Here is a 25,263-nt window from a genome sequence, read left to right on the forward strand (position 1 = left end):
AGCAGACGGAAATGGAAACAGACGTGAAAGTAGACAAACAGGTAAACAGACAGACAGGGAACCAGACAGACATGGAGCGGACAGACAGGAAAGCAGGCAGAAAGAAAGCAGGCAGACAGTGCAGCAGACAGGGGTGCAGACAGACATGGAGGCAGACAGACAGGGAGGCAGACAGGGAGGTAGACAGACAGGGAAACAGACAAGGGGACGAGACAGGCAGGGAAGACGGCAAACAGGGGAGCAGACAGGGAACCAGACAGACATGAAAGCAGGCAGACAGGGTAGCAGACAAACAGGGGAGCAAAAGAGAGGGAACAAGACAGACAGGGAGGCAGACATACAGGGGGGCCAGACAATGAGGGAACCAGACAGACAGCGAAGCAGGCAGACAGGGGAACAGACAGACAGGAAACTAGAGAGACAGGGAAGCAGCCAAGCAGGGGAGCAGAAAGACAGGAAATCAGACAGACAGGGAAGCAGGCAGGCAGACATACGTGGAATCTGGCTGACAGGGAAGACGGCAAAACAAGGACAGACAAGGAGGCAGACAGATAGGAAAGTAGACAGACAGGGAACCAGACAGACAGGGAAGCAGGCACACAGGGGATTAGACCTACAGGGAACCAGACAGACAGGGACGCAGGTGGAAAGGGAGGCAGACAGACAGAGAATCAGGTTTACAGGGAAGACAGAAACTAGGGAAGCAGACAGACAGGGAAGCAGGCAGACAGAGGAGCAAAGAAACAGGGAACCAGACAGACAGAAAAGCGGGCAGGCAGGAAAGCAAGCAGACAATGGAACAGACAGACAGGGAACCAGAGAGACAGGGAAGCAGACAGACCCTCGGAAAGACAGGAAACAGGGAAGCAGACAGACAGGGAACCAGGCTGTCAGACAGACATGAAAGCAGGCAAACAGGGTTTCAGACAAACAGGGGAGGCAGACAGACAGGGATGCAGACAGACAGGGAGGCAGACAGACAGGGAGGCAGGCAGACAGGGGAACCAGACAGACAGGGAACCAGACAGACAAGGAAGAAGGCAGACAGGGAAGCAGGCAGACAGGGATCCACAGAGACATTTAAGCAGACAGACAGTGGAGCATAAATACAGGGAATCAGACAGGCTGAGAACCAGTCTCACTGGACGCAGGCAGACAGGGAGGCAGACATACGTGGAATCAGGCTGACACGGAAGACGGCAAACAAGGAAGCAAACGGACAAGGAATCAGGCAGACAGCGGAACAGATAGACGGGGAACCAGAGAGAAAGGGAACCATACCGACATGGTAGACGACAAACAGGGAGGCAAAAATACAGGGAACAAGACAGACATGGAAGCAGGCAGACGGGGAAGACGGCAAACAGAGAAGCAGACAGAAAGGGAAGCAGACAGACAACTGAGCAGACAGATGGGGAGGTAGACAGACAGTGGGCAGACATGCAAGGGAACAGACAGACAGGGATCCTCACAGACAGGGGAAGCAGACAGACAGGAACCAGACAAAGAGGGAAGCAGCCAGGCAGGCAGACAGACAGTGAGGTAGACAGATATGGAAGCAGACAAACAGGGAAGTAGGCTGAAATGCAGGTAGACAGACATGGGGGTAGACAGACAGGGAGACAACAGACAAAGAAGATGGGAAAAGGTTAGCAGGCAGACAGGGAGCGAGACAGACATTGAAGCAGGCAGACAGGGAAGTAGACAGACAGGGGACCAGACAGACAAGGAAGCAGGCAGACAGGCAGGCAGACAGACAGGGAGGCAGGCAGACAGGAGACCAGACAGACGGAAAAGCATAGAGACAGAAAACCGGACAGACAGACATGGAAGCAGACAGACAGGTAGCAGACAGACAGGGAGGCGGACAGACAAGGAGGCAGACAGACAGGGAGCAGACAGACAGCAAGCCGAAATACAGGCAACAAGACAGACATGGAAGCAGGCAGACACTTAGAGAAGACGGCAAACAGAGAAGCAGACAGAAAGGGAAGCAGATAGACAGCTGGACAGACAGGGAGGAAGACAGACATTGGGCAGACAGGCAAGGGAACAGACAGAGAGGGCTCCTCACAGACATGGGAAGCAGACAGACAGAAAGCAGACAGACAGCGAGGCAGACAGATAACAAAGCAAACAGACAGGGAAGCAGACAAACAGGGGAGCAGACAGAGAAGGGAGGCAGAACAGACAGATATGGGTGCAGACAGATAGGAGAGGAATTAGAGAGGGACACAAGCAGACTAGGGAGCAGAAAGACAAGGAACCAGGCAAACAGGGAGGACAGGGAATCAGGCAGACAGGGAACCAGGCAGACTGGGGAGCAGACAAACAGGGAGACAGGCAGACAGAGGAGCACACAAGCAAGGTAACAGACAGACAAGGGAGCAGACAGACAGCGAGCAGACAGACACGGAATCTGGCAAACAGGGAAGCAGGCAGACATGGAACCAGACAGACAGGGAGGTAGACAGACAGGAAAGCAGACAAACAGGGATGCAGGCCGACCGGAAATACTGCAATCAGGGAAGCAGGCAGACAGGGAACTAGACAGATATGGATGCAGGAAGACAGGAGAGCAGACAAACACATGAGCAGACAGACAGGGATCCCGACAGACAGGGACCAAGACAGACAGGGGGGGAGGGGGGGGGGGCAGACAGGGGAGCAGATAGACAGTGAAGCAGAAAGACAGAGAGGCAGACAGACAGGGAGGCAGACAGACAGGGGAGCAGACAGTCAAGGGAACAGACGGACAGGAAAACAGACAGACAGGAAGAATGGAGACAGGAAACCAGACAGTCAGGGATGTAGACAGACAGACAGGGGAGGCAGGCAGACAGGGGGCCAGACTGACTGGGAACCAGACAGACAGGTAGGCAGACAGACAGGGGACCAGACAGACAGGGAACGAGACAGACATGGAACTAGACAGACAGCAATATATGATATAACATTAACATAGTTAAATAGTAATTTCTGTACAAATTTGGTTTCTGGTGAGCAAGTTATTCTTTTCAGAGCAGTGACCACCAATCATGTCTTCCCTATCCTTATAATGCATTTAATGGCAAATAGAAGCTATCAAAAGTCACCTACCTGACGTTTCGTTCTCGAAAAACTAACATTGAGAGGGTAGCCCGGCTTCTAAAATGTCCATTCTCAACTTTTCGGAACTTTCTGACCGGTGATTTGCATCCAAACGCAACTCGGTGACCTTTGACCCCATCTGGCACTACAATGACAGCTACATAACAAACTTCTTTCTAGTGTTCCAGGCACCCAAAACAGGCTTAAAAGTCTGTTTTTTTCGACATAATAAAAAACCTACAACCCTTACCTGTAGAATACAGCTCCAAGATGCCAACATTTCCAAAGAAAAACACATCTTCTGATACTTTTAAAAATCAATCCTGTGGGGACTCACCGGGGACCTTCTGCGCAGCCGTCAATTAGGGGTCATTGCCCTTCAAAGTAGTGACTTTTCTGAATCTCTAATTGGTTGATTCGTATCCCAGAATACTTTTGGGCTAAGTTGATCCAACTTTATTTTGAACAGAGTGACAGCAGCCCAGTTCACTTCTCTTTGGAGATCTTCCATGGAGGTTGCTCGTGCAGCCCCTTCTCATTGAGCCACAGTCTAGCTCCTTGTAGCTATTAGCACATCCCTGTCGCTTTACACTTTAAGGGGCGCTCAGTCTAGCACGCGTTGTTAAATAATGCACTATTTACAATGCCCAGTCTTCTGATAGCACACCGCCAAACTTTCTTTTAATTTCACACTACGGACCTAACTATATAAGATACAGGAAGGTACAGGAACCATCCTTGCCTTGTGTGCATTAGCAGGAAAACTACAAATCATAACCACGCCGTTGTCTGTTGTAGGTACGTTTCACCAAATTTAGGCGCGCAAGACGTTGCGCCTGTAGAAAAAAAATACGACACAATTTCCGTTTGTGACATAATTGTTTTCTTTCTTGTAGAACAACAGCGCCTTCCTTGTTAATGTGTGAATCCGGAGCATGTTGTGTGTGTTACATGTAATCAAGAAATAAAAGTGTGATTACAGTACGGTACTAGTATTAACTCTTGAAGTTGATATTCTCGCATGGGATGGTTTTTCCTATTCAATTTTGAAACAGTTAATATTCTCATCAGGATTATGGAGTGAAAATAGTTAAATTTGGTCAAAAGCAAAACCATCATTTCTAATTTGTCATGTTTTTGACACTTGTATATAATACATTAAATTTTCTAAACTCCAAGAGGCCCTTTTCGAGCGTGTAAACACTGCTAATTCTATAAGCAGATGAGTTTAGTGATATCATTTTAACTGCTTTTTAAAATGCAAACTTCAACTTTATCATCCGGAAGACTTATTAGCACTAAATGTCAATGTATAAACTAAATGACTAATTGTTCCATGGGGTTAGCATGGACCTTAAAGCATAAGAACCATGAGTATGCAGTTGCTTTAAAATCTTTGTTGGGGAATGATCTATGAACTTCAGAATCCATATAATAGGGACAGAAAATTATCCATTTTTTATTGGTTTTACTTTTAAGAGCAGTGTATTGTACGCAATGCTACCCTGACGTTAGTATAGATGGGGAAAGTACTGACTACGATAATAGAAACTGATTTTATTGAAATTCAACTGTAAATATACTAAACCCGACTCATTTCAGACTACATAGCAAAGGCATGCATTCTAATTAATTGATAAAGCATTTTAGTATGCATTAAAAGTTATGTCAACTTCCCATTTTAAGGACATTGCCCTAACCTTATAAGAAATATAAAGTTAAGGTAGCCATCTTTTGAAGTCGTATCGGCAGTGGGTTGATATAGACTGTGTCTAGGGCAGTTTCAAAGACCTTAATTTGAAAAGTGCACCTCTGCGCTACAAACTACATGGCTCGGACGTTTTTGTTCTTACTTTTTCTCGTATACAATCAATGAGTTACTTCAGTTGTTTTTTAAACCAAAGAAAACATATGTTATATTTTCCTTTTTTCTGTGCTCTGATCTGGTATAAAAACAGATGTCCTAGAATGTATAGATGGAATTTCTCTATCCCTTTATAAAAAACCACACCGTTTTGCATACACTGCTTTGAGCGTTATTTAAGAATTTTTTTAGACAACAAATGTATATTCTTTACTCCAATAGGGTTAAAATTTTAAAACTTAAGCATGTGCTATATCAAAATGGTCCACCATGATGTTTGTGTGGAAAATGATATTGAGGAAAATTGGCCGTATTGTCTCGCAACCATTTCCTTTCTTAATATTTGTACTTATCACAAACTGAGTGTTGGCAACATTGAAATATCTACGTTTTACAAATAGGACCACTCTAATTAGTGTCATAACACAATAAAGACATAAGTAGACAAGTTGAGTTTTAGTAGCCAACTGTTTATTCAAGTGAAATAGCAAGCAAGGGAGAATTTGCGCGAATAACTAGTTTCCTCTATAGCGTAGCTCTTTTGAAAGCCGTAAAAGATCCATGATCGGAGAGAGCGTCTCTCCTAAGTCAGCTTCGGCTGGTCGATGGTGTTGCCTCTGCTCCTGTAAGAAAACAGACATATGGTTGTTAAAACAGATGTTTTCTTGTGATTTGCGGCTTCAAGTTTATTTCTTTTATTTGATAACGTAATAAATGGTATTTTTATGGTCATTATAATAATCCTTCGGCGTTATACAACTTCTTCAGACATATATTACATTAAACGAACTGTTAGACCTAAATAATGCATATATTATTGCTACATTGCCTTTTACGTCATGCATAATGTATGCTAGAAAAATCAAATTGATTATCTGGCAGTTTATAACTCTAGAACAGGACAGAGCAATCTTCCATGATGCCTGTACGTAATTTCAATAATTCTGACTGCAATAGATCCAATGGTCATACATAGATTTTACTTTCTTTTAAATCAACTGTTAAAAAGCTTTGAAAGGTGCATTTTGACATGCATTGTTACACCGTACCTAGCCACAAGTGACCTGATCCGAACTGGCACAGGTGAGCAGTTCCTGGCTCCAGCGGGTGGCCGGAGGGCAGTTGAACACAGCGTCATGTCCCGCCTGGTGACACTGCACGTACATGGAGCAGTCGTGCGGGTGGGGGCGGAACGATCCGTCAGGCAGGTTCTCGCAAAGCTTAGCTGTGGAAAAGAAATATTACTGTAAATGCAGAAATTTTTGCGGTGGTCAAATGTTCGCAGTTTTCACGTTGCAGATTTACCGCGAACTTAAAACCCCCGCGAACACTTTTCAATGGTGCATGGTGTTACAGCAAGCATAAAACCACCGCTAACAGTCCCTTTTCCCGCTACCGCGTAATTAAATCCCCGCTAACTGAAATGCATTTACATAGTAAGAAGATGTTTCTCCACATCTTTAGTAGGCAGAGTAACATCACTTTCAGACATATCATCGTATTAATAAATAGGATATCATGGAGTATTTCAGAATTAAAGACAACACGAGATCCAAGCAAAACCTTTATAGCCTGGGTACTGTTCCTGTAGTAACCGATGGCTCATCTAATTTTGTTTACTAAGTTGAGCAATCGGCTGCTACAGAGGACTGTACACAAGCTACAAATGCTTTTTCTGACTTTATTTGTTAGATACTTGTCAAGTTTAACTCACCGATGACCTCTTCCAACACTGCCCTACAGGCGTCTCCTGTTGCACCGTCACCGCTGTTGGCCTGGCCAGGGTTGGGTGTAGAGACACAGTTGTCACACAGGCTTCCGATGCCATCACCGTCCGAGTCGATCTGGTCAGGGTTGGGATCCATCGGGCAGTTATCCTTGAATAGTAGAAACACATTTCATGTGAGAACTATATTCAAACTTGTCTTCAACTATGAATTTACGTCGTCTCTAGAATTTGTAGGGGTCTGAATTCTAAATGTGCCAACAACCTGTGCCACAAATGGGTCAACGTCAGTGAGGTTGAATTATAAAGAAACAAGAGTGCAGAGACCTCCATGAAATATTCTGACTATTAAAATGACTTTTACATCTGCATAAGCCATGCATAATTAAATCCACATTTGCATAATTTGCACCTCATTATATACATCTCTGCCAAAGATACCTGCATGCTAAATGTCATCTTTACTAAACTCCGTTATGCTAGCTAGAAGATTTTGACCTTGCAGTTCTAGAGCAAGCTGCTAGTGTGCCCAAACATTCATCACTTCTTCCGTACAGCACAAGCTATCTGCCTCTAAACAAATCAAGACCATAGCATGTCCAGGCCGAATGATACAAACAAATTAGTCGAGGTTCTGCTGTATTATCAAGCCGACACAACAGGGGGCCAAAATCGACTAAGACTTTCATCTTTCCGACACCTACCCACATACCAAATATCATTAAAATCCATCCAGAGGTTCTAGACAACACAAACACACAAACACACACACACCAAAATTATACCTCCGTTTTTCATGGAGGTAACAAAGCACAACCAAAATGATGAGGATGTAATGGATTTAGCCATATCGGCAAGTAACCCGTTCGATGATAATGTCTTTATAGAAATCATGCAGTGAATAACCAAGAGAAAGAAGTCATATTCGCTGTACTAGAAGTTACCTGGTCGTTCGAAACACCATCGCCGTCTATGTCATCATCACACACGTCTCCCTTCCCATCATTGTCCATGTCCAATTGGTCAGGGTTGTGCTCTCCTGGGCAGTTGTCCTGGACAAAATATAAAAACAATATCAACTTTTGTTCCTTGCTAAAGCCATAAAATGAAAACTATATATGCATATTTCCGTGTAACTTAAACCCCGATATAACCACACTGCAACAGTGCAAGGTATACAGGCTTTTCATTGACGTCACACTAATTATCAAACGAATCCTACGACGACCATGTTGGTGGTTAATTGAATCAAGCAGTAGCATCTTGGTGTGGTTAACAAACGTACGCTGTAATCTAAAATGGCGCAGATGACGTCAAATGAAAAGCCTGTATTATTCCTGGCCTGGTTAAACTAACTCAGTGGATGGCTTAATCGCTATCTTATTGCCTCTAGCATTTTTTCTTTATGTAGCTTCCACACAGGAACAGCTAAAAGAAGGTAATGTACCTACCAAGATGCATGTCTCATTTCCACATGAGATGGGGGCATCGGAGAAACCGTCCATGTCACCATCACGTCCACAGACCAGGCCATCACTCGAGCCCACCCATCCATTAGCACACTGGAGAAATGTAGAATTGCATTTTTTATGATTAGATTTACTAGTATTTTATCATATTATATCACGATATTTATCTAGAGCTTTTAATGAGGATTTCTCGACGATGCAAGACATTAGCTACATAAAGATTGTCTCTGACAGAGTATAACACACCTTGCAGCGGAAGCTCCCACTAACAAGATGGCAGTCGGCACAAGGTGACTCATCTCCCACACAATCTGAAAAGGAAAAATATAATAATTCTAGCGCATTGAAATATTGGTGTCATTGATTGAGAATACCCTTCTATTCATTTCACATTTTTCTTATGTAATTAGGATTTGACAACTTACGGGCTGTGCAGTCTGCGATGTCCTTCGCTCCTCTGAAGACGGCGTTTGTTCCAGCAGGACAAAACTTGCAGGAAGACTGTCCTTCCTCGTCCTGGTACTCCTGGTAGTCACACTTCACACAGGATGTGTTGTCAGCCGGTTTGAATGTCCCTTTGGGACATTCCACTTGAATCGACAGGAAATACAAATAAGGTATCGATTAGGTTATCGAAATAGTTCTATTCGAACATGTACGATGACAACTGTAGTTAAATAATGTATTGGAATTTAGCTATACTTACGGCAGTAAGCGGAGAAGTTCTCAATCACAGTCATTTGCCCGTCTTGGCAGTCAGCTTCGAATGCTGGTGGGGCCGTCATTGCAAAATACAAGCCTTCTGCACGTCTGCCGTCTATGGTCATGCTGAAACACAAGGTATCGTGCCTTTAATGTACAGAGTGTAGAATTTCTGTCGCTAGAGTAAAGTGAAAAATGTACCAGATACTGTTGTTAAAGATATGGTTGTTAGAATTTGATTCACATACAAGAATTCTCCAGAGTAGATTTTGTCTTCAATCTCGTAGGCAGTGCCTCCGAGAAGAAACATGAGATCGCCCTGATCCACAGCCGTGATCTGGTCAGCTGGCAGGGTGCTGACGGCGACGATGTCAAACTGCACAACAAAACCAGGGCCAGATCTGGGGTATGCTACAGACCGCGTAGTGCTGCCACATGCCACGTTGACGTTCTCAATGTTGCACGTTCCTGATCCCGAGGTTGCTGCTCCATCAAGTGTGTTGAACAGGCGCTCGAACATCTGTATGATGTTGGCATTGTTGCTTTGGCAGTCTCCGTCGAAATAGAAATCCACCTCACTCTTTTGTCGAGGGTATCCTGTGTAATGTGACCCTAGAGAAACAAGAAAACCACATTAGGACGCGGTCACAGGTCGTGCGATCGTCGTACGATCGCTAAATTCGGGCATTTCGGAGAACAAAAATGTACATCCTCTGCCAATTTTAACTTTCTTAGTACACGTAATACTGTTTTGTTTCCATGTATGTGGTTGGTTCTGTCACAGCCTGCTTAGAAATCCTATGGCATGAAAATCGTACGACGATTGCACGACCTATGTGATACCCTTTACGATATGTTACGCTCACAGATAATCGAAGATGAGCCTTTCAATTTATCATATCACCTCTACAATTAAGGGGCTGATAGTTATATCTATGAATAAATTCAATCTATTATGCCTGTGTAAGAGTTAGAGATATTGTGTTTTTTTATCAACTGATGACAGAACGAAACACTGACAAAGTGTTTTGAATGAATCGTAAATGATAAACACGTTACTTACTCGAACAGTCCGGCCAGGGTGCGTTTTCCGTCAGCCTATCGGGACATGTTGTCCGGCCCAGCTCATGCCACTGACCCGCCAGGTCGCAGCTGTAACCGTCAGCAGGTGTGCAGGCGAACTCGTGTTGGGATTCGCAGGCGACTGTGCAGAACTGCCCGCCGCTGGTGGTAGCAGCACAGGTGGCGGAGCCGTGCTCAGGTGGTGGGAAGTCCTCACTGCATGGGGCTGAGGGAATGAATGAATGAATGAATGAATGAATGAATGAATGAATGAATGAATGAATGAATGAATGAATGAATGAATGAATGAATGAATGAATGAATGAATGAATGAATGAATGAATGAATGAATTTTATTGCTCAACAATCGCATAGGGTACAATGTATGGCAATTAATAACAACTAATAGCTATACAGACAATAGTACTAAGAGGCTACATACAAAGCAACAACAAAACATTATCGAGTAAAAGTACAGTTATGTATGATTAATCTGGTCTCGCATTTGGAATACATTATAAAGAAACTGGCCTACGTAGACGGATATATGAGTTGAACATGAGAGCAATACATGGAAAATATCGCTTTCTGTACCAACAAGAGAGATGTGTGTTTTGGTTCTAATATTCTTAAACAATGTTTCTCTCTCTTTACTGTAGGTAGGACATTTCATAACAAAGTCGAATTCATCTTCTATATTTTCATGACATGTAGGACACAGTCTCTGAGTGGCTGGTGTGTTTCGGTGACGACCTTTTTCAATTTCTAAACAATGTGCACCTATTCTTAGTTTTGTAATGCTGTATCTAAATGGTCTATTATGAATTGATTTGAGATATTCTTCCATACCAAAGTGTTTTTTTGACTTTCGAATATGTTTTTAGTTTGTTGGTGCTTTTGAGCTGTTCCCTCCAGCCAGAAAGAAACGTGTCTTTTAGACGCTCTTTGAATATGTTCCCAAAGTGTTTGGCATTAACAGCGGGATTGAGCCAAACATTTTGGAACCCATGTCTGCATAAAATGTCCTGAACGTGAGTAGCCAAGTCATGTTCTTCGACTGAAGTGTCGTAAGCCTTTTTAACAATCCTATCATTTGGTAGAGTGTGCAATCTTAACGAGTATTTAATCAGATGTGTTTGACTGTCAACGGATAAAGGAAATACTCCTAATTCACCTCTTACGGCGGCATTGACAGAGCTTTTCGGTACATGAAGTAAAATTTTGCAGAAATTTAAGAGTACGTATTCTAAGTCAGGTATTTCATATGAGATTTTTGGTTGTTCTATTGTTATATTCTGGTTCCTAAACAAAGTGTCTGACTGGTATATCACGTTCGGTTTGTCACTGTATTTCTTGAATCGGACAAGAATGGGACGAATATAAATAGTCGAGGCTTCTGATATATTTCCCAGACGATAGACTCTAAGTATATCAACTTCTGATCCCAATATCGGACGGATGCTCTAGTCGTTTCATTTTGACATTCCGGAATGCCTTTGAATATTAGATCTCTGCATTGTGCATTTATTCCAGTGAGCTCACTACAATAAAGTAGGATGGGTTTAACCAGACTGTTAAACAGATCAATAGCTAGGGAAATCGAGGGGTTGGAATTAGATGATAAGAATGATTTCAATTTGAACGAGGCCCATAGTGCTTTCATTCTTAACTGTTTTATGGCTCGACTAAAAGATCCTGAAGGTCTTATGTCCACTCCTAGGTAGGTATAAAAGTTTGTTATCTCTATAGTTTAACCCTGAGATGTGAAAGGTGACTGTTTGTTATTGACTGTCCGCCCATTTTTGGAGAAGATCATTACTTTTGTTTTGTTCTTATTGATTGATAATTTCCACAGAGAGCAAAATTGGTCCAGTGCCCTCAAGCTTTCTTTTAGGCCTGATTCTAATTTCGATACAAGTACAAGATCATCAGCCCAAAATATGCTATTTACAGGAGTATCTTTTAAGAATAGGGAGTCACAAGATATTGGATTTAATAGGGCAGGGAAATCGTTAATATAAAGGTTAAAAAGGAGGGGACTTATGTTACAACCTTGATCTTTCCCCGCAGAATGACTGGAAGTATGGTGACATGCCGTTTGGGGTTTTAACGCAATATCCTATGTTTTGATACATTGATTTTATAAGTCTAAAAAAGTTACCTCCTATCCCTAGAGATAAAATTTTATAGAATAGTCCGTTTCGCCATACCGAATCAAAAGCTTTTCGGAATGGATTTTAGAATATTGCACTAAACGGAATATCATTGTACAGTAATAAGTGACCTAAAAGACTAGTGAATCGCATGGTGAAAGACAGCACAAGACAGGGTCCGAAAGAGAACTAGGTTATTATTCCAAAGACGAATGAGTATCCTTTAGTGTAAGAATCTCTATGCTTTAGAGTATTTGGCAATATACATAGCTTTAATTTTGCCAAGCACAATATATTCCAAAGATCATGTATGGTAAGCCAGAATACAAAACATCAGTAGGTGGCGCTTCTGGTCGGTAGGTGGCGCTTCTCGAAGCTGGTCATGTCGTGAACTCGCTCTCGAGAAATCTTCGTAAAACTGCCCATATTTTGTAACAACTAAGTCATCCTATCGTCATCAACTATCTAACTTGCGTTGTTATAGTTGTGGAACATCCCGATCGCTGTTTTGTGTGAATTTCGTTCGTCCTTGTACGAAATTTTCGAGGTTATAGCGACGACACCGGCAGCTGGGGAGGGCAAGCAGGCTTCCCTTTGTCTACTCACGGTATCAGTGTAAACAAAGGCCAGCCGACTAGCGTCGATTTTGCACTTTGCGATTTTCTCAACCAATCGCGATCTATTCATTCGTTTGTCCTGATTCTTTTTATTGTCCTTTATTGTATGTTGCAACACCTTGAGCCGATCCTGTACAGCGTCTGAAGTCTTGAGGAGGAGCCCTCCCATAACTGACGCAACGGAAGGAAGGAAGGAAGGAAGGACGCCGGAAGATCGTGAACGTAGTAACGCAGCGATGGCAGCCCTTGGACTTGTAAGCAGCTTGAAAGACAAAATCCTGGACAGACTGTCGCAGTTTGAAAGTCACCAGGACAATCCACCCTGGCAGGCAGATCGGATCGCCGAAATTGCAACAGACAATGCCTCCCACACCCTGGAAGCATTGAAGCAGGTACGCCAGGAGTTATTTGACAGCATCGATCGACTTCCTAGCAAACCTGATGACCTTTCTGATGGCAGGTTAGTGAGGCGCAACAAGAACACTTTCCAGCGTTTTACCCTCATTAAAGACATCATTGCGTTGTTTAATTTCACAAATTCTGGTGAAGTCAGCAAAGAACTGAAGGACTGTATACGTCCCTGCCAGGATACCGGTCTGACACATGATAGTGAAGATTCTACATCGTCAACGAGGAAGGCACCCGATATGATTGTCATACCCGAGGATGACCCAGATCCAGCTCCTCCCAATGTTTGTTTTCTCTGTGGAACAACAAACAGTTCCGAATCAAACCACCTGTCGCAGATATGCGAACCGCATTCCATTCACCTGCGATGTATATGTGGGCCGTGTAGAATTCTCCCAGAGACCGTTAAGAGTCTAGCTGAGAGGTTAAAGAAGCTTGAAGACCTAGCACCTGCAAACGGACGGAATGAAAGTGACTTCCAGGATGATCTGACTCGGGAGGTTCAGAGGCTCCGAGATGAAAAAGCCTCTCTTCTAAAAGTCATCCAGGTACTTACTGACGAGAAGATCGATGGAGATAGATCCTCTGAATGGCGACAGGTGAAGGGAGGCCAAGCACCACGGCGACAGGACAAGCGGAGTGCTACTGAGGAAACTTTCATAACATCTAACAGATTCTCACTGCTAGATTGCACCGACGGTGAACAGGAAACGCCCTCGGAAGAATGTGACGCAAGCCCAGCCGATGAACATAACCAGATTGCGTCATATAGGAAACAACAACAACGACAATTCTACAAGACCAAGGCACCGAAGAAAACTGTGATCATTGGAGATTCTATGATCAAAGGTCTCAAGCCGAGCAAAATGTCTAAGAACAGGAATGTGAAATGCTTCACACACCGCGGTGCTCGTGTTGAACAGCTGATGTCCCCGTCTAGCAGAATTGTGTCGTCTGAAACTCCCGACACTGTTATCCTACACGCTGGTACCAACAACAGTAGTGACTCCGTTCAAGTGATTATTGAGAAAACACGCAACCTGTCGTCAACTCTACAGGACACAGGTGTGCGGAGGATCGCGGTATCCGGTGTTATCTCGCGGGCAGACACGGACCCTGAACGGACTCACCTGATCAACCTGGGATTGGCAAGAATGTGCAAGGCAAATGACTGGAATTTCAATGACAATAGTAACATCGGACCCTACTACATATGCCATGATGGTGTACACCTGAACAGTCAGGGAACTATTCAGCTGGCCAGAAACCTGATTAGTTTCATCAGGGGCGAGAACCAACCCAGAGTCCGCCTTGGAACGTCTTACTCCGACGCCACGAGGACTACAGCATCGGTGGATTTTCGAGGACGGGGAGCCCCCAGCAGCAGATGGAAGGTCCGCACGGCAGAGCAGACACGGCTGCTGAGACTGGCCGAGACAATGTGGGACTAAGTACTAGAAGTCTTCCATCTTTTTTGCTTAGTAATGCTCGATCATTGTTGAATAAGATGGATGATTTGTCTGATTCTTTGAATAGTTATGGGATTGATATAGCCGTAATTTCTGAAACTTGGTTTACTCATGAACACCCTTCGGAATGTACACATATTGATGGCTTTAACCTTTTCTCTATATGTCGTAAGGAAAGCCGTGGTGGGGGTGTTGCTATATATGTTAATGATTCCATACATGCTGAGATCATAGACTTCATAGAAATACCTACAGAACTTGAATGTCTGTGGGTATGGGCTAAGCCCTTTTGGCTACCACGTTCCATTGCAAATATTGCCATTTGTGCTGTTTATAATCCTCCGGCGTCACCCAGCCAAGAATTGTTACGTAGACACATTATTGATAGCATTGATAAGATTAATACTAGGTACCCACTTGCAGGAATTTGTGTTTTAGGAGATTTTAATAGATGTGATATTAGCAATATTCTTAATGGAGCCCAGCTAAAACAGCTGGTCAGACAGCCTACTAGGGGAGAAGCCATTCTTGATTTAATTATTACCAATTTGAAGCCATTTTACCAAATTCCTAGGATTGAGGAGCCCTTAGGAATGAGCGACCACAATACTGTGTTATGGTTTCCCAGTGACTACAAAGCTATCAATACGAAAACGAGGTCAAAAATTCGCCCTTTTAAGGACTACGAGGTCCGCTCTTTTGGACGGTGGATTTACTCCCACCCGTGGATTGAAGTTTTTGATGCCCACGACATCCAAACTAAAGCTAATATTTTCTATAAAACTCTCCAAAGTAGAATAGACCATCATTTCCCTATGAAATCTGTCGTTAAACATAATACTGATAAGGAATGGATTACTCCCCATATCAAATCACTTATTAAGAAGAGACAGCAAGCTTTTCACTCTGGCAATATGGCATTGTATAGAAAGCTAAGAAACAGGGTAAATCGACTGTGTATTAAGGCAAGGAAAAGATATTATGTTTGTAAGATCCAAGTGTTAAAGAAGGAGAATCCGGCCAGGTGGCACGCGTGTCTACGCAACATACTAAATTCCAAGCGGAGTGTATCAGTGTCTGTGCCCAGCAGCACTCCTCTGACTGACAGCGATATTGCCAATGTGATCAACCATCACTTTTCTGACATCGTTAACGAACTTCCATGCCTTGACCTTGAATCATTGCCATCTTACCTGCCTTCTCCTTCTAGACCTCCGCATATACATTCATATGAGGTTCATGAAATCTTGAAGCGCCTTGATGCCAGGAAAAGTTGCGACCCTGATAACATTTCCCCGAAAATTGTCAAAACATTTGCTGTCGAATTTCGTGAAATTCTTACCCATATTTTCAACTGCTCATTGGAAGAGGGACGTGTTCCCAAACAATGGAAAGAAGCCATTATTGCTCCAATTCCAAAGAAAGTCCCGGCGTCAGTAGAGCATCTAAGACCAATATCACTTACTTCTGTTTTTATGAAAACGTTTGAATCGTTCATTTCAAAATGGATTTTCCAAGACATTGACAAAATTCTGGATCCAAATCAATATGGCAGTAGAAAAGGGCGCTCATCTGTCCACTACTTGATTAGTATGATTGATTCAATTCTTCGCGGTGCTGAGACCCCTAAAAGCATCCACACTGTTTTGCTGACTGATTTTAGCAAAGCGTTTGATAGAATTGATCATACTATCTTAATCCGTAAATTGTTAACATGTGGTGTGCGTACTTGTATTTTACCATGGCTTTGTGATTTTCTGACTGAGCGTACACAATGTGTCCGGTACCGAGGCGTTATTTCCGGTTGGGAAAAAATTGCCTCTGGTGTCCCACAGGGGACAAAACTAGGGCCGATCCTGTTTCTAGTATATGTGAATGATGCAATGCAATTTTTTCTGGATAGATGGAAGTATGTTGATGATCTGTCGTTAAAAGAGAGTAGATTATTCAGTGAAGAGAGCTCAATGCAGACAACAATTAACCAACTAGATACATGGTCATCCGAAAACCGTATGACATTGAACGATGATAAGTGCAAATTAATGTGTATTTCCTTCATGAAGGATCCCCCTCTACCCCCTGTGTTATTACTGAATGGCAAAGCCTTAGAGTACACTGAAGATGCCTGTATACTAGGTATCTGGATGTCTGCGGACTTGAAATGGGGAAAACATACTAACGTCATTATAAAAAAAGGAAGCTGTCGCCTTTTTTTGCTTAAAAAACTAAAACGCTTTGGTGTCTGCACTGAAGATCTCTGTGAGATTTACCTATTATATGTCCGACCTATCATGGAATATGCGGCCCCAGTATGGCATCCAGGTTTAACATGTCAACAATCGGATGCGTTAGAACGCATACAAAAGCGTGCGCTAAGAATCATTCTGGGCAGCGAATATATTTGTTATACCGAAGCTCTATGTAGGCTAAATATGAACACTTTAAAAGCAAGAAGAGAATTTCTATGTCTTAAGTTCGCGAAATCCATGTTTAATTCACCCACTTTTCGAAGCTGGTTGCCAGCTACCCGTAATGAAGTTCACAACAGAGACTTAAAACGAGGGCTTGAGCTTAGCATACCCTTTGCCAGACATGATAGGTACAGAAACAGTGCTATTCCATACTTGTCCACACTCTTAAATACTGATTTATAGCCTGTTTATAGTCACATGACTACTACATGGAACCTTGATTACTGCTCATGTAAGCCTTTGTGTGCAGCAATTATTGTTAAATATGTTATATTGTATATACTAAGATGCTTTTAAGACTAAAACTAACTTAATTCAGCCAGTTTTACAGCATTGTATGAAAGGCTGCAACGTTGTTTTAGTATGTCCATGTATGTATGTATATGTATGTTTGAATAAACCATTGATATATCAGCCGAAAAAAATCCAATGCAAATTGTTAGGATATACAAGCTTGGCTACGTATGTTATGTTATACCTTACCGAATTCACAGTTGTCGCCTTTGAATCCACTCAGGCATTGGCAAGTGTAGTTTCCGCCTCCATCAAGGCAGGTCGCTCCATTTTCACAAGGGTAGGATCTGCAGTCATCGTTATCTAGAGGTATAGAGGATATAAAGGGAACATTACCACCGAAACCATGATGCAAATTTCATAAAATTTAGTAAGTACTAAAATATGTAATCACGTTATTGTATCATCCTGGTATGTTGGATGCAAAAGCAAAGCTCACGTGATCTCAAAAACGGTTGGGCGACCCCTTAGATAAAAAAAAGATATTTATAAATCGATTACCACCCAATTCTGATTGGCAAAGTGTTAGCCGTTGCTACGGCGAGCTCCGAATAAACTTTAAACAAAAATCTTCGCCGAGAACTAAATGTTATAACAATGACCGCTCAAGCTGCTAATAATAACCCAAAGCCCATGGTGATCGACAATAATATAGGTAATGTTTCGGCTGAAAATCTCCATTTGAACACGTCGATAACGCTGACGGGGCGTAAATGTTGGCAAATAGTGCGGTTTTTGTGACCGGGACGATTTGTAAACGTACATACTTACCAACACATGAGAAGCCATCAGACCCTGTGCTGTATCCGTCTCTACAAGAACAGCGGTAACTCCCAAACATGTCCGTACAGATGTGATCACACGGGCCTCTTCCATCGTTGTCCAGACACTCGTCAGTATCTGTTAAGACAACAAAATATATTTCGAGACTGTGCACGTGATTTGAAGATAAAAATAGGAAAAAAAAGGAATGAATCACATGCATATAGTTTTCTAGTGCTAGCTAAAGAGATTTCAGCAATACAAGTAGAATGCATGTCACTCGATCTAAAAAAAAATTTAATGCATTTTAGGTGCAAGGTATTAAAGAAGAGGATAACCAACGTTTACAGATATGATGATATCAATAACTTAAAAAAGGTTTTAGCAGAAGAATTTTGTTCGTAATATCTACAAATGTTTCGAACAAAATTCTTCGGTGTACAAGGCATAACAGACCTTTGCACCCGTGCTGGTCTTCCTTTAGGTCGAATCCAACCTTGCACCAGCATTTGTAGCTTCCTGGAGAATTCTGGCAGATGCCGTTATTAGGGTCGCAAGAGCCCTGTCCGTTATTGGCGTCGCATTCATTCACATCTGGAATGGAACAATCGATAGTAAGCTGGTCAACATATTAAAGTTTACGGCCTGTCTTCTAATCTCTTTTATTCACAATCTATTGTACCTAGAATGCTTGAAAACAGATCGAAACATAAAGTAAATATAATAAGAATATGTTGTCAATGGTACAAAAATGGTGTGGTTAGCCTCTTTTATCCAAATCAGCTCTTTAAATGTGTTCTGTCGTTTTTCTGCTGTTTAAATCTCTGGCAAGTAGGGAACCGAAAAGAGCAGTTTAAGCTGTTTAGTTGATTAATTGATAGACCGAAACGTAAATGAATACAATGTAATAAACGACACTAACATGTTACGTTATGTGGCCAATTACGACAGATATGTAATCTGGTGAAAAGACGTGTCTATTTTGAACTACGAACTAATAAAAACTTTTAATTTTACCTGCTTCGCATGTGACACCGGTCCATCCTGGTGAACAGTCACATCTGTACTTATTTATCAGGTCCTGGCAGGTTCCTTCATTGCGACACGGGTCACTGGCACATTCGTCGATGTCTGACACAGAAAAATTCATACAATAAATGTAAGTTGAAAAATGTAGACTAAAATTATCAAAAATTCTTAGTTAAATCTTAGTTATGATAACGAAAACATAGTTGCAAAATAAAAGGGCAAAATATGTATTCTACATAATAATTTTCTGTTATAACATACCAGTGCAATTAGTTGAGCCAGACAGCTGGTATCCATCCCGACAGGTACAATGGTAGCTCCCTACATCGTTCTCACAGTTGTGACTGCAGCCTCCGTTGTTGTTGTGGCATTCATTCACATCTGCAATGGTCGAAAACATTTCATCATATTAGAGAATAGAATAAACGTGTCTGATATTTGGAGTTGTGAATAGAGACCGCTCTGAAGGCAATTGTCCGTTGGCCTGTTCGAGATGTATACTTTGATCTTTGTTACTGATGAGCCTGCCTGGTGTTATAACCGTGTATTTGACTGTTAAAGTTCAGAGTATGGAGTAGATAGCTAAGTGCTAAATAATTCCATGTAAACATTTGTACACCATAATGCACAAGTGTTGAGTTCTCTGGTCCTGTAGATATTATCATCGTAGTGTACGATGCAGTTTTTCGACGTTAGGCCACAGCAAGTAAATTATATGGATGACATTAGCGCGCGCATTAATTTTCGCTTTTTTCTTCTGCAGGGGTGGTCAACAGGACGAGAAAGTACCAAAATGAGCAAATATATTGTGTTGTAGCCTAATAATTGTACTTGTAGAAGTGACACTTGCCAGGTACCCAGGACTGTAGTTGTAGTAATGAAACTTATTGGATAGTTGTAAAAGTGACACCAATATGAAAGCTATGAGTGTGGTTACCAACTACCGGGTATGTTGGTGATGCCAGTCTACCACACTAGTGTCATTTTTACCACACCAGTACATGTGCTTAAATCCAAGAATAAATGCCTTGTTGGCTCTGATACCATTTTGGTCCCGTTAATTCTTTTAAAAACAATCATCACAACTTTATGGCGCCTATTTTTGAAAATGTAACCATCTTGTTTTCATGATGGTCAAATTTGGCCCAAAAGTTTCCATTCGAACGTAGAGTATCGGGTTACCGGGGCTCCCACACACGCGCCACGTATACGACAGTGACTGGAACATCATCGAACAGATCATGATAGTTAGATAAGCAACCCCTCGCACATGCCTCGTCGAGATTAAATGAAAACTGGCAGTTTTGTCTCAATGTTTCCTGAAATCTGCCTAGTTGGTTGATTTAGAAAGGGTGTTTGGTGGAGAAAAAAAAACAAATATCATATTTAGATTGGTCCTAAATTTTACTGAAAATCCAAATCTTTTATATCATATACGTAATGATTGCAAGATCAAACTTTCTGTCTTAGGGATTTTTTTAACTTTTACTTAAAACATTTTTACAGCTAAGATAAGGTCGAAAAAACAGGGTTTTTTTTTCACACTCAAAGACTCGTAATTTAAAATTGCCTCCCTATTCCAAAAATCCCTAAGACACAAATCTGGAGATATTAGTTGTCGATAAAATAAGTCCTGAAGTAGTTGATTTGCACGCATTTTGAAAGCGATTTAAATACCATGTTTGGCCATATGTCGAGTTGCACCGATAGGGACACAGGATAATTGATGCCACCGTAAAACAAGTGTTGTAATATTCAATGTCACCAATAATGACGCAAGCAGCTTTGTTACATGTCACATGTTCCAAACTAAACGGCAGGAAAAACTACGCTGGCCAGATAATGGTTTACATTTGTAAAATGTTTTTCTTCTGACGCACGGCACCCGGGAAAATAAGCGCGTTTTCTGTGTGTTTACGGTAACAGCCTGCGGTTGACCTCGGTTGACCCCCAATAGAACGCCCGTTCTGTTCTATCACGTCAGATCAAACAGGATTCCGATTCTAAAACCCCATATAGAAGTCTGGAAATTATTGCACTATTTTTGCAGACTTCAGATGATGTCACCCATAAAATTTACTTGCTGTGGCCTTAGCTCTAGGTTCCCGCCTCGGTATGATCCTGTTTTGAAGAATCTGTAGGCGTACGCGTTGTTTATGTGTTGAGCTGTTATTTTCCTAGATGACATCGCAGTATCACAGTATTGGTGAAACGATGGCCTGATATAGATTGTTAGCGACATTTGTACAATAATATGGTTACAATCGTCTAACCAATTCGCTAGGATGCTTTACTGTGCATCATATCTGCATGGTTACTATAAGGTAAGACATGGATCAAGAATGACTCCCAGATATTTGTTAGATGTTACCTGTTCTAGACAATTAATACCAATTTCGCTAAGTCATGACAACATCATTTCATAATAAAGTGTAAAAAGTTTTTGGATTACGAAGCTGGTAGAAATTGCTTGGATTTCATCATTTTTACTGTGATGTATCATTATAAACTACCAATATATCCCACTGTTTAAAGAATGTAACATGTGATATCTTGATATTTTTTAAAACTTTAAATGATTTGATCCCCGATATTTACGAACCGATGCATCTTGATCCAGATTCCTGGTACCCATCCCGACAGGTACAGTCGTAGCTCCCCACAGTGTTCTCACAGTTGTGGTCACATCCTCCTTTGTTACTGGAGCACTCGTTTATGTCTAAGAAGGTAAAGAAAAGAGTGGTACTCCCCGGCATAATAGATAATTTGGGAAACCATCCCAATTCCCAACTAAAACACAATTTTATACAGCATATAGATTCCTTGCATGTTAGCGACATTTGTACAAAATATGGTCGTAATCGTCTACGTAAAACCAAATGAAATACGCTAGGATACTTCACTGTGCATCATATCTAAATGGTAACTATAGTTAAGATATGAATAAAACATGAATCCCAGATATTTGTAGGATGTTACTTGTTCTAAATAATTAATCATTGCTAAGCCATGATATAATTTCTTTAACAACGTTTCAAAGTGTGATAATTAAGAAGCTGGTAGAACTTTTTTGAATTTGATCAATATGACTGGAATGTATCAATATAAACTATGTATCCCATTGTTTAAATGCAACACGTAGTATCTTGATATTAAGAAAAAACAAATTATTTGATCCACGATATTTACGAACCGATGCATCTTGATCCAGATTGCTGGTATCCATTCCGACATGTACAGCGGTAGCTCCCGTCAGTGTTCACACAGTTGTGGTCACATCCTCCGTTGTTACTGGAGCACTCGTTGATGTCTTAGAAGGAAAAGGAGTGATAACGTTACTCTCCAACATATTAGATAGTCTGAGATAATTTTGGAAACCAACGCAGCTTAAACGAAATTTCATACAGCATATGGATCTAAACGTCTGCAAACAAAAAAAAAACAGCCATTTGCAGCACAATGACAACCGTTCCGATAATGGCATATTGAGCATGGCAAAAGTTCAACAACTAAACTCCTTCCGCACGCCAAGGAAACTGCTAAAATAACAAATTTTGTTCGCAATGGAAAAGAAAGGTTGAGCAACATTTTCAAGGACAAAGTGGATTTTCAAGGTGGTACTATAATGGTTTTCATATTTTGTGGCTTCTACTGCGCAACTCAACTCTAATGCCCGCCCTATAATGCAAAGTCAATTGTCGCAATTATTTGTGATTACTTAGAATCGCGAAACTTTACAATATTGATATTGCTATACTTTTTCAGGCAGTAGTTCCAAACCCATGAAGTTACCGTGCTTATCCTGCGCTAAGCATTGTAATCGTCAGTTTCTTATTCAATTTTTCTTATGGTCGTTTGCTGTTAGCTATTTATCTGTAAATGCAGAAACTTTCGCGGTGGATTAATGTTCGCGGTTTTCGCGGCGGCCGCTTCACCGCGAATTTAAAACTACCGCGAACATTTTTCCATAACAGTAAGAGGCTACAGTGCATGGTGTTACCGCGAAATTAAAACCACCGCGAAAAGTCCATTTTCCTGCTACCGCGAAATTAAATCTCCTCGACCTTCAATGCATTTACAGTAACATTAGATGACTGTTAAGTTCACTGATAATTGAATAGCACTATCGTTATGAATATTATATTTTTGTATTTGTTGTCATACTTGCCACAAACTTTGTAAATGTAAGTAAACTATACCTGTCTGGCAGATAAAGTTTATCCAAAAATCACACTGCAGATCGTCCCAATGTGTGAAGTCATATTTGTTCCACAAATTCGCACAGTCCTGATTTCCGTCTCCATTGTCTGGGTTTTCCGGAGACCAGTTGGTGTAATACGCACGTGTTCCGTCGGTCCAACGCCAAGCGCCCTCCGACTAAAATTTACAGCATTAAAAGAAAATTGCATACTTCGTATTCCGTCCTGATCGAGCTGTGACTTCAATTTGACGTTCACTTATTTTCTATGAACACTCACGATCACAAACATGAAAAATAAGGGTGACATCGGCGTCATATCTGCCACTCGTAATGCCACATTTAGAATGTGTTAATTTTGAACAGTTATTTATATATCAGCATGTATTTTGGAGTTTATCTTACGCTGCTATGGGCATAAATTATTCTTAACGTTATTTTCAATACAGGAAGCAATTAGCAGGAATTAGTTGGAAAATAGATATGTATTGCTTTACCTTACGTCGTATCAATTTTCTGTAGGTAGTCGGAATAGACGAATGTTTGTGATTTAATAGCAAATGGCCTAACCCTCTCCATAAAACACATTATTCAATTTCCTTTTTATTAAAACTGCGGTACCATTTAAACAAGGTTAAAAGATACTAATACCTGTCTATCTGTGAGACCGATCCAGTAGCTTTCACCCCCGTCTACCGCTGCCATATTTGCGAGAACACTCTGCTGACGGGAACTTTTGATATGTGCCAGATGTCCACCATATGACACACAAGTCGCCTGCGCCTGGTCGTAGTTACGTTCAGTTGTGAACGTCCGGTAACGGTAACCGTCTAGGTCTCTAGTAGACGCATTTCCATAGCCTGAATATGAAATATTAGAATAATCATTACAAAAAGTAAAAACTGATTACAAGGAAACAAACATGTTATTTATAAACTTTTGCTTTTTAAATTGACGTTCACAGGCGCCTGCTAGAGGTCTTCGGGTATAAATTTTGAAACTCTGTGAATTTGTCGCAAAACTTTAGGGAAACGTACCAAATTTGGTGGCCATGTATCTAGCGTTAAGCGTTCTCGCGTTATGCGACATGAATGTTGACGCAGGGCTCAAAAGCCCTACCGCCTCGGTATAATCCTGAATAGGGTTAATAGAGCAGGGTAATACATTTTCGGCTTCCATACTTAAAAACGGTTATGATTATGCATACCTGGTCCACCCAACATCAGCGCAAACGTCACCAAGATAACATGGAGACACGCCATGTTTCTAGATTTTGTTGACCAATGATGAACACACGCAAAGTACTCTGATTCTCTGTAACAGAAAGTTACACGAGAAATTTTTATCTAATCAGCCAATTTTTTTGCGACTTTGAAATGCTCTTAAACTAACTGAAGAGATTTTCGGATTCACTTCACAGAAGATGGCCGTCTCAGAACTAACTTGATGAATTGGAACTGAATCATTTGTAATACCACATGGTTGAAGTATGTGCATGTTGCATGGTTTCTGAGAGCCTGTAGGCCATATGCAACTCGCGTGATTTCAATGTTTCGGATTCTGATTTTCTGCAAAATACATTTAGGTACTCATGTAACAAGTTAAAGACTGACTTATATTCAGATCGTAGAAGGTGTATAGAGTAGAAAAACGTTATTTATTGACGCTTGCCCTATATTATAAGCCAGGCATAATTCCCACTGCACGGTTTTGTAACTTCTGTAACTTTTCAGACAATCCTTTACCACATCACACTATTCAGGTTTATCACAACGCACTACTCTAAATTCCACTCAGATTGTAGATCGCCTGGATATTTGTTCTAAAGTGCATAATTTAATTTGGTTGGATTTACTACCCAAAAGATCATGTGGTGTTTAATTTTTTTTTTTTAAATCAGGTTCGTAGGGCCTGATGTTACCATCATGAAGATGAAGAGCGTCCCATAG

The 25,263-nt window shown here is 41.5% G+C and overlaps 2 protein-coding genes across 3 annotated transcripts; one reads left to right on the forward strand and one right to left on the reverse strand.

Annotated features, from left to right (window-relative positions):
• Positions 1-5,403: 5,403 nt before the first annotated feature.
• On the reverse strand, positions 5,404-24,599 carry LOC118424499 (fibropellin-1-like). The gene is made up of 20 exons (XM_035833077.1): positions 24,522-24,599; positions 23,966-24,174; positions 23,316-23,493; positions 22,310-22,426; positions 21,719-21,835; positions 19,378-19,497; positions 19,105-19,218; positions 18,544-18,681; positions 18,097-18,225; positions 17,515-17,628; positions 9,915-10,139; positions 9,100-9,463; positions 8,856-8,977; positions 8,575-8,739; positions 8,396-8,460; positions 8,132-8,242; positions 7,625-7,732; positions 6,669-6,831; positions 6,004-6,179; positions 5,404-5,577 (listed from the first exon to the last, which is right to left on the reverse strand). Exons 1-19 carry the CDS (start codon positions 24,574-24,576, stop codon positions 6,004-6,006), a joined length of 2,790 nt encoding a protein of 929 aa, XP_035688970.1. The 5' UTR covers positions 24,577-24,599; the 3' UTR covers positions 5,404-5,577.
• LOC118424500 lies at positions 12,427-15,237 on the forward strand. 2 transcript variants are annotated; one of them, XM_035833079.1, is made up of 2 exons: positions 12,427-13,143; positions 13,271-15,237. In XM_035833079.1, the coding sequence occupies exon 2, from the start codon at positions 13,331-13,333 to the stop codon at positions 14,540-14,542; it is 1,212 nt and encodes a 403-aa protein (XP_035688972.1). In that variant the 5' UTR covers positions 12,427-13,143; positions 13,271-13,330; the 3' UTR covers positions 14,543-15,237. The 2 variants fall into 2 exon arrangements, with proteins under 2 accessions (XP_035688972.1, XP_035688971.1); XM_035833078.1 differs by having other exon boundaries at positions 12,427-13,075.
• Positions 24,600-25,263: the final 664 nt, after the last annotated feature.

This window comes from Branchiostoma floridae, chromosome 10 (genome assembly GCF_000003815.2).
Source record: "Branchiostoma floridae strain S238N-H82 chromosome 10, Bfl_VNyyK, whole genome shotgun sequence".
In the NCBI taxonomy this organism is placed as follows: domain Eukaryota; kingdom Metazoa; phylum Chordata; class Leptocardii; order Amphioxiformes; family Branchiostomatidae; genus Branchiostoma; species Branchiostoma floridae.

Bases quoted from the DNA above. Each gene is read 5' to 3' on its own strand.
- LOC118424500 (XM_035833078.1), top strand. From the start codon at position 12,920: ATGGCAGCCCTTGGACTTGTAAGCAGCTTGAAAGACAAAATCCTGGAC. The intron at 13,076-13,270 runs GTACGCCAGGAG...CGTCCCTGCCAG, and splicing joins CCCTGGAAGCATTGAAGCAG to GATACCGGTCTGACACATGA.
- LOC118424499 (XM_035833077.1), bottom strand. From the start codon at position 24,576: ATGGCGTGTCTCCATGTTATCTTGGTGACGTTTGCGCTGATGTTGGGT. The intron at 18,226-18,543 runs GTCTGTTATGCC...TTGTCTTAACAG, and splicing joins AGACCAGCACGGGTGCAAAG to ATACTGACGAGTGTCTGGAC. The intron at 9,464-9,914 runs GTAAGTAACGTG...TTGTTTCTCTAG, and splicing joins ACCCTGGCCGGACTGTTCGA to GGTCACATTACACAGGATAC.